Source organism: Sceloporus occidentalis, unplaced genomic scaffold (assembly GCF_023333645.1).
Source record: "Sceloporus occidentalis isolate IW3139 unplaced genomic scaffold, rSceOcc1.0.p SCAF_10, whole genome shotgun sequence".
Lineage (NCBI taxonomy): Eukaryota > Metazoa > Chordata > Lepidosauria > Squamata > Phrynosomatidae > Sceloporus > Sceloporus occidentalis.
Genome location: NW_028316990.1, coordinates 8,920,427 through 8,928,727, shown reverse-complemented (window position 1 = coordinate 8,928,727; position 8,301 = coordinate 8,920,427). Strand labels below are relative to the sequence as shown.

At 48.0% G+C, this 8,301-nt stretch overlaps 1 protein-coding gene across 1 annotated transcript; it reads right to left on the bottom strand.

Moving 5' to 3' along the window:
- Positions 1-414: 414 nt before the first annotated feature.
- On the bottom strand, positions 415-8,275 carry CHMP1A (charged multivesicular body protein 1A). Its single transcript, XM_089540337.1, has 7 exons — positions 8,098-8,275; positions 6,051-6,070; positions 4,842-4,919; positions 4,073-4,219; positions 3,132-3,260; positions 2,264-2,451; positions 415-1,871 (listed from the first exon to the last, which is right to left on the bottom strand). Exons 1-7 carry the CDS (start codon positions 8,102-8,104, stop codon positions 1,850-1,852), a joined length of 591 nt encoding a protein of 196 aa, XP_089396463.1. The 5' UTR covers positions 8,105-8,275; the 3' UTR covers positions 415-1,849.
- Positions 8,276-8,301: the final 26 nt, after the last annotated feature.

The following is an 8,301-nucleotide window of genomic DNA, read 5'->3' as shown; positions in this document are numbered from 1 at the left end:
TGATTCAACTCTCAGGGAGCAAGAACATAGGGATCCTTGGCCTGTGGGCCTCAACCAGGGCTAGGAATCATTCAGTATTCTGGATGGTGTTGAACAAGAACTCCCAGAAGTCATAACTAGCACAAAGACAGGGGATGCTGGGAAATGCAATTCTGAAGGGCTGCGCAATTCCCTCTGGTCTCATCACAGCAGCAGCCTACAATTCTAAGTCCTGCAGACCAGCACTGCAAGGCAGGACTCTCTTTCCCAGGGAAGGGCAACCATGATCCTCCAGATGTTTCTGACTTGCAACTCCTATCATCCCTAACCACTAGGTATGCTGACAAAAGGGCTGCACAGTTGCTCAGTCCTGCTCATCTCTCAATGCCTTGGCTATTGAAAAGAGATGCAAGTCCCCGGACGACTCTACATGACTACCAGAGAGAATTCATTTATTTAAAACAGCATCAAATAAATGACAGCATTCACTTTAATTTTTTCCCCTTTAAAAAAAAGGCAACAGAAGACAATTTTTTTCCACCAAGAGAGCTAGTAAAAGGCGTGCCCGCAAGGGTTACGGTCACAGACCATCTGCCCACCTGGCAAAAAAGTGGAGCTTGGAGGATCAGGGCCAGTAGTAGCCTATCATCAAGCCCTTGGCAGACAGACGTGGGCTTTTCAAAAAAATGAGAGTGCAAGAGAGAACATGAAAGAATGGCCTCCTTTTAAATATCTGCAGCAATGGGGGAGACCACAGCTCCATCATGAGCTCTGACTGGGTTTATGGGAAAGCTGAGTCCTAAAAATCAGGAGGACTCTTCTCTCCTTTTACATCTTCAGGCAGAAACAGGTCAGAACCCATGTATTAAGAGCCCACACATCTCATTGAAAAGGGTGTCTCAGAACGAAAAGGCCCAAATTTCTAAGACCATAAGAAGGACCAAAGTATTTATGTACATTGGGGGAGAGGATTCCTCCCCTCCAATTTTAGGAAAGTGATGTACATGCCAGAACTGGGGGAACAAAATTAACAGACTGCAAACCAACAGGAGGGAAGCGCCGATGCCTGCAAAAGGCTCACCCGCAAAAGAGAGCATAAGAGGCATCAGTGAGTGTCTGTGGGGTGGACCAGAGAGGAGGAGAATAGAGGAGCATGGTGTTCAAAGGTCACTTAAAGGTGTGCAAATCCAAGGCAGGTGAGATCCAGGTGAGAGAGGAAAAAGGGAAACACCCATCCTTTTGATGCACTGGAAGTCTTATCTGACTCAGTTTCAAGAGGCCTCATTACCATAAAATACCACCGCAAGCCACCCCAGAGGGGCTAGACTAGAACTCTCATCATCCTGGATCCAGTTACTGAAGAGCATTGGGTCGTGGGAGCGACTCAAAGAATAATAAAGGAGGATGGTGACTGATACCATGCCCAGCTCCACACTTACAGGTATCTGTCCCTCTTAAAAATGCGAACGGTCCAAATCTCACACAAGCTATGCCTGAATCATGTGCAAGAGTTATGTGCTCCTTGTGGCCAATGAGCACCTGACTAAGAGGGCTACAGGAAATGTAGGCTGAAAGGAGTGAAGGGGGAACAAAAAACAAATCCAGTCCAGGAAAGCTGCCTCCCTCCTCCCAGCCATCTTCTCCTCTGCCCACCCAACAACAAAAACCCCAGATATTCGCCAAGAACGCTGCTCAAGTCCATGGATGAATCCAACAGCCCCAGTGCTGTTGGAGGGATCAGCCTTTTTTCTGGTCACAGGAGAGGAAAGTTGGGAAGGAAGGAAGGTTGAGGGGTATAACCTCCCATGGTAACCCCACAAATCATAGGCAAACAAGGCAGCAGCAACAGTCCATGAGTGGAGAGGAAGAGCTAATTCCGCAAGGCAGCCAACCTGAAAGGAGGGGAGAAAAGGGAGGAAATTAGCAGATGAGAATGATATACAGAAGGCACAGAAAAGAGCAACTGAGACCATCAAAGTTTGTATTTTGGACCATGTGCAGACATACATGTCTTCAAGTCACCTGTCGACCAGGTAATCCTCCACCCCATGTTGCAGGATAGCAAGTCCCAGCAACCCTGAGCAGTACAACCAATTATGGGAGCTGCATTCCAACATCTGACCAGACAAATGATTCCCATTCATATCCAAGTGGTGCTCTGCCCTGGGCTGACAGCATCTTTTAAAGATCTCCAAGAATCTAAGAAGCCACATGCTGCATGACATCTGCTTGCCCTTGGGATGCAGCAGCATGGCTCCTGCAGACATCTGGGAAGCAAACAAACCTCCGTGATAGCTGGTCCTCCTGGGAACGCATAGAACTCTCCCCTACTGCTGAGGCCCCCTCAGGCAGCTGGTTCAGCTGGTCCATGACCTCCAGGCCATTCTCCTCAGCAATCTGGACAATCAGACTGTCCACCTGCTCCTGGGGCGTAGTCAATGTGGTAGCTGAGCTCATGGAGTCTTCCATCACCTGCGGGAAGCCAAAATGAAGAATTTCAGCAAAGAGGATGAGATGCCACGAAACCTAAATGGGCTAAAAGGGTGTCCCCAGCCAAGGACAACATTGGGATAAAATATACTCAAAGTTTGTCAGCAGGACACAGAGGCCTGGCATGAGGAGTAAGGCAAGCCTGGCATGAGGGAGCAGAGGACAGCCCAGATGCCTTTGACAACTGACAAAAATAAGGGGAACAGAAAAGTTGTTAGATACCCAAATTAACAGACTTTACTCTTGAAGACTGTATATGAGCCCGAGGGATGTTTTCTGTATCCGAGGACACAGTCCAACATTGGAATTTCAACTGGATATTATCATATCTGTCCAAAAACAGGATGATGGTGTGAGAATGTGGCACGGGCAAGAGTGGGACAGGCCTGACAGCATTAGGGAGAATTTCTTTACTGTAAAGCTGTTCAACAATAGAACAGATTGCTTTGGAGGAGCATGGACTTTCCTTTGGAGGTTTTTCAACAAAGGTTGGATGGCGGTCTCTCAGCAGTGCTTTAGCTATGAATTTTTGCATGGCAAGGAGTTAGACTATATGTTCTTTGTGGTTCCTTCCAACTCTGAGATTCTAGAATTCTATGCTCCCCAATGCTCTGGTGTGCTACAGCACAGATGGTGCCTAGATGGCACACACAACCACTTACCGAAGTGTGAACATCCAGGTTCTGGACCTGTTGTTCAAACTTGTCCATCACAGCAGAGACTTTCTGAAGATCCATCGAGTTGAGAGCTTTGTCCAGGGCTTTGGTCACCTGGGCCATATTCTTTGTCACCTGCAGAAGGGAGTCAGTAATGTGAAGTCAAAGGCTTTCACAGCCTTTGGGCAAGATGGTAGACAAAAATGTAGGTGAGATATCAGGAATAAATTCTTCCAGAACGCAGCCACATAGCCTGGAAAACTCACAGAAAACTATGGAGTCAGAAATGATAAGTTTAGGGATCCACAGAAGCTAAGCTTCTGGAGTTTTCTCAGGGAGCAATGTCCAGCTCTTGGCATTGAACACTGTGGTACAGGAGCAGCCGTGGATGGGATTTTTTTAAAAAAGGATCAAGTAGGAGTGCACAGACACACAGATGGAGTAAACAGGGATGTTTGGAACTAATGCTTCACAGGCAGATCCAGGAGGAGGAAAAAAGAGAGCAAACAAGGCCTCTGAGGCTTTCTCATACTCCCTCCCTTCTTCCATGTGGATCAGGGCCCGAAGAGGCAGAAAGCTAGGCATCTTTTCCTCCTCCAAAGCCACTGAGCTTCTCGGTGGCACTGACATAAAGGGAAACAAGATGGCTGTTAGTAGTCTGTAACCCCGCTTCGATCCATTGGGAGAGGTGGGGAAACACAAATAATAATAATAATAATATTAATTATTATTATTATTATTGATTGACCAAATGAGAGCACTGATTGTGGTTCGGATGGTTCTAGGATCTGCACTCTCTGCAACCCAAAGTAAAATTTCCAAACTCTGGCTGCTTGTCAAAAGGGGCAAGCCCCAGGCAAAATGATTCAGACCCATATGTAAGGCACCACTTTAAAGAGAAAGGCAGGCCAAGACTGTAGCTACACCATCAATGAAGACCTCCTTACCCCCTTCATGGTCACTGCTGTTTGGACTTTGGAGGCCACAGCATCGACTCGGGAAGCCATGCGGAGCCAGTTCAAGCCTTCATTCTTCTTCCGAATGGCATTCTCAGCGTAGACTCGGGCACACTCTACATTCTTCTGCTGAAGTGCCTGAAGCACATAAAGGGACAGAAAAGACTGGATTGTTAGGAGCAATCCATTTAGATCTGGAGCCCTTAAAAAGATCTCCAACTGTTTTCACTGCTTCCTAAAAACTTTCTGCAAATGCTGGAAACCTGTTTAGCCCATACCAGCGGACCTCGTGAACCCTTCCCACTTATTTCTCAAACAGAACAGGGCACCACAATGCCAGGCAGTTTTAAAAATCTTCAGTGCACTCCCATTATTCAATTGCTATCAATGTCCATAATGGAGAAGTATTTGGATGGGTATTTAAAAAAAGGATCAAGTAGGAGAGGACACACACAGAGATGGCATACAACTGGGATGTTTAGAACTACTACTTCACAGGCAGATCCAGGAGGTGGAAAACGTAGATCATGTTCCAGGTGGAAAATGTAAAAGAAACCCTGGAGCATGGATGTCAGAAGTCCAAAAGATACAATGCAGATAAATTTGCAAGTGGCAGAAAGGAGAGAGGGGCAAATGTGGAGAGCCTCAAATATAAGTTGGACAGGGAGCAAAGGAGCAGTGGGGCAGGAATAGGCATGACTGACTGGGGAGGCTCCCAGTCTTTCAGGGTCATCAGACTGGCAACATTCAGCTCCATCACCTTCTTGACTTTGGCTTGTTCGGTTTTGGAATCCTTTTCAGCCTTCTTGGCAAGTTTCTCCAGCTGCTTGGCTGTAAACTAGAGTAAGAGAGAGAAGCAGAGGCTCAGTAAGTACAAAGGAAGGAGGAGCAGCAGGTGCCATCTACAGAACAGACTTGCTTCCTGCAGTTCCTAATCTTTCTGCATTAACCCAGATCAGAAGAGAAAGTGGGCTCGCTCTGGCTGATGGCATATAATCCAATTACCAGCCAAGGGACCATGTCCAACTCATGCTGTTAAAAGGGACTTTGATGGGAAAGCATTTTGTATTGCATTGCTAGCCTGCAAGTACATTTCACAGGAGTCATGCTGCCAGCAGTGTCTTAAATTCTGGAAAAGGAGATCTCAGCAGGGAAAAACACAATACTGCATACACTTCTAGCTTCTGGACCTCAAACAGTAGAACAAGGATGGACAAAATGCAGCCTGCAGACTCCACGCAAACCATAGGCTCACTTTTGGGACTCCTGAAGCCCCTCCCCAGCCTCCACCAAAGCCCACAAAGTCTCCTTGAAATTTGTTTTACTTTTCCATGTGAATAAGTCTGTCAATGGCTACCAGTCACAACAGCTACATACAACCTCCAGGTTCAGAGGTTGCAACCCTCCAAATGCCAATTGTGAGGGGACACACGCAAGTGGCAAGGTGCTGAGGCCTTCAACTCCTGATCCCCAGGGGAAACTGGCTACAGTTCACTCTGGCACACAAGATGCTCAGCTTGACAGCCCTTTGGTCTGATATGGCATAGGTCTTCTATCATGGCAACTAGAGATGGAAACATCAATGTTCTCCAGGAGCCCCTGCAATTCTTAGCATCCATGCACACTCAGAGGGCCCTTGATTTGAGGCCTCACATGTAAGCAATGAGAAAGGGATGCCAGTATTGTAGAAAAGCAATCCTCCCACAGTAGCTAGCTGTGAGAAGGCTGCTAAGACTCGGCCAAACCTCCACTCACTTGAGGTGGCCGGCCTCACAGGGGCTGCCATTCCCTCCCCGTCTGCTAACCCAGAAGGCAGACCTTCTCCGCTCAAAAAGAGCAGAGCTCCCTGACCAAAAGCCAGCAGCTACAACTCTATGCTCACCATGCAAAGAACGTACCTATGTTCAGCCTTTGCTGCAAGGAATCTAAGCCCTGCCAAGAGTGCGCATTTCATAGTGTCAGCACTCACCTTTAGCTGGAACAGCGTATCTGTGAAAAGAAAGATGACAGCAGTTGGAAGATGTTAAGGACAGAAGGGGGTCTCAATAGGGAGGTCATTAATTTGTATCCATTTTAGTTTTTCTTTGTCATTGTGTGCCTTCAAATCATTTCTGCCTTATGGCGACCCATAGGGTTTTCGTGGTAAGATTTGTCCAGAGTGGGGTTGCCATTGCAATCCTCTGAGGATGAGACCCTGTCACTTGCCCAATGTCACCCAGTGGACTTTTATGCTCAAGTGGGACTCAAACCCTAGTCTCCAGAGTCATGGTCCAATGCTCAAAGCACTATGCTGCACTGGATCTTAAGATTCACCTTAAGATGGCTGTAAGCCAGAAATGACTTGAAGGTTCACAGTAGCACCAACAACCACAGCACTGCAGCTTTTTAGAAGGAGGCAAAACCCCAATGCAAAACCTGGAGAACCACTCCATGATGGTTTCTTGAGGAAGTAGAGGCAATCAAATATGCATATCTGCAACAGTCCCTTGGCCCTGGAACCTTTCCTCAACTATCTGGCCAAAGGACATGCGCCAAACCACTGGACTAGTTTTCCAGCTCTTATTCTGGAGTAGTAATTGTGGCATTGTAGGCACTCAATCCCTGGTGTGTTGTGGGTTTCACTGGTCATATAATCACCAGAGACTCAAATATAAAAGGGTGATGGCAATGGAGTTAGTTTGGCTCCAAAGGGCTCTCTCTCTCCCCCCAGACTTTAACGCTCAGGTCTAGCAGCTCCACCTCTTCTCTCCTTTGCTTTCTCTCTCGCCTTTTCCTCCGGAGGAGAAGAATCGCTGGAGTGGCCCTGCCTTGCCAGTGCCCTGATCAATGGCTTCACTGCTGTGTCACCTGCCAGCATTCAGGAACAGGAAATGACAGGCGGCAACAAGTGTAAAAAGGCATTCTAGAGGGCGAAGGGAGCCACTTTGGAAGGCATCTGAGTGGCCAGTCTGACCTTCTGGCCCACAAAAGCAGTTCCTCGGAAAGAAACACCAGATACTTGGTCTCCAGAGTCAGAATAAAACACTCAAATCACCACACCGTGCGAAGACGCCGAAAGGCCTCCAGAGGAGGAGGCTCCACTGCTTTCGGAGGGAGTGTCTTCCACCATCTCTCAGGAAGTTCCTCCTAATGCTGAGCTGGAATCTCTTTTCCTGTAGTTTGCATCCATTGCTCCTTTGTCTCCTAGTCTCTGGAGCAGCAGAAAACAAGCTTCCTCCCTCCTCAATATGACCTCCCTTCAAATATTTAAGCAGGGCTCTCATATCCCCACTTAACCTTCTCTTCTCCAGGCTAAGCATAACCAGCAATTCCTTCAGGCGTTCCTGATAGGGCTCCATGGTTTCCAGACCTTTCACCATTTTGGTCGCCCTCCTTTGGACTCATGGCTCCAGTTTCTCCACATCCATTCTGAATGGTTTTGCCCAGAACTGGACACAATGTTCTTCCAGGTGAGCAGAACAGAGGGCACTATGCCTTCCCTTGATCTAGACACTAGAATCGCATTGGCCTTGTTAGCTGCCGCATGGCACCCTTGACTCCTGGTCGACTTGTGGTCTGCTAGGACTCCAAGATCCCTCTCACAGGGGCAGCTCTCCTTAAGCCAGGGCTCCCCCAGAATCCTACATCTAGGCGTTTCGTCTTACTTTCTGCTTTACATTTCTCTGTGTTGAAGCTCATTCTGTTAGCTTTGGCCCAGCTTTCTAATCTATTCAGGCCCTTTGAATGTTGGTCTTCTCCTCTGGGCAATTAGGTGCTCCTCCTAATTTGGCCTGATGCCTCACCAAACTACAAATCCCAGGATTCCGTAGCACAGAACCATGACACTCAAGAGACCTCTTACGTCACGCCACGGTGACGTCACGCCAGGGCCCCCTCAACCCAGCACTCCTTCCTACCATTCCGTTTCAGACCCCCTTCCCAATTGCCCCGCCCCTTCCCACGTGACAAGCTTGGCGTGACGTCATCACCAACCAATCCTCCCCCTGCCCCCGTCTAGAAGAGAAAGAACCCTTTACCGTCCATTCTGGCCGAGGTCAGTCTTCTCCTTGCTTTGCTTTCCGGAACTTCCGGATTCTTTCTCCACCCCACTTCCGGTTTCCTCCCCTCTCTCTCTCTCTCTCTCTCTCTCTAGTCTACTTCCGCGTGTATTGTTGTTGTTTTGTTCTCGCGAGAAGTCGCGGCCACGCACCCTTCTTCTCCTCTTCCCCCCGTCTATTCAG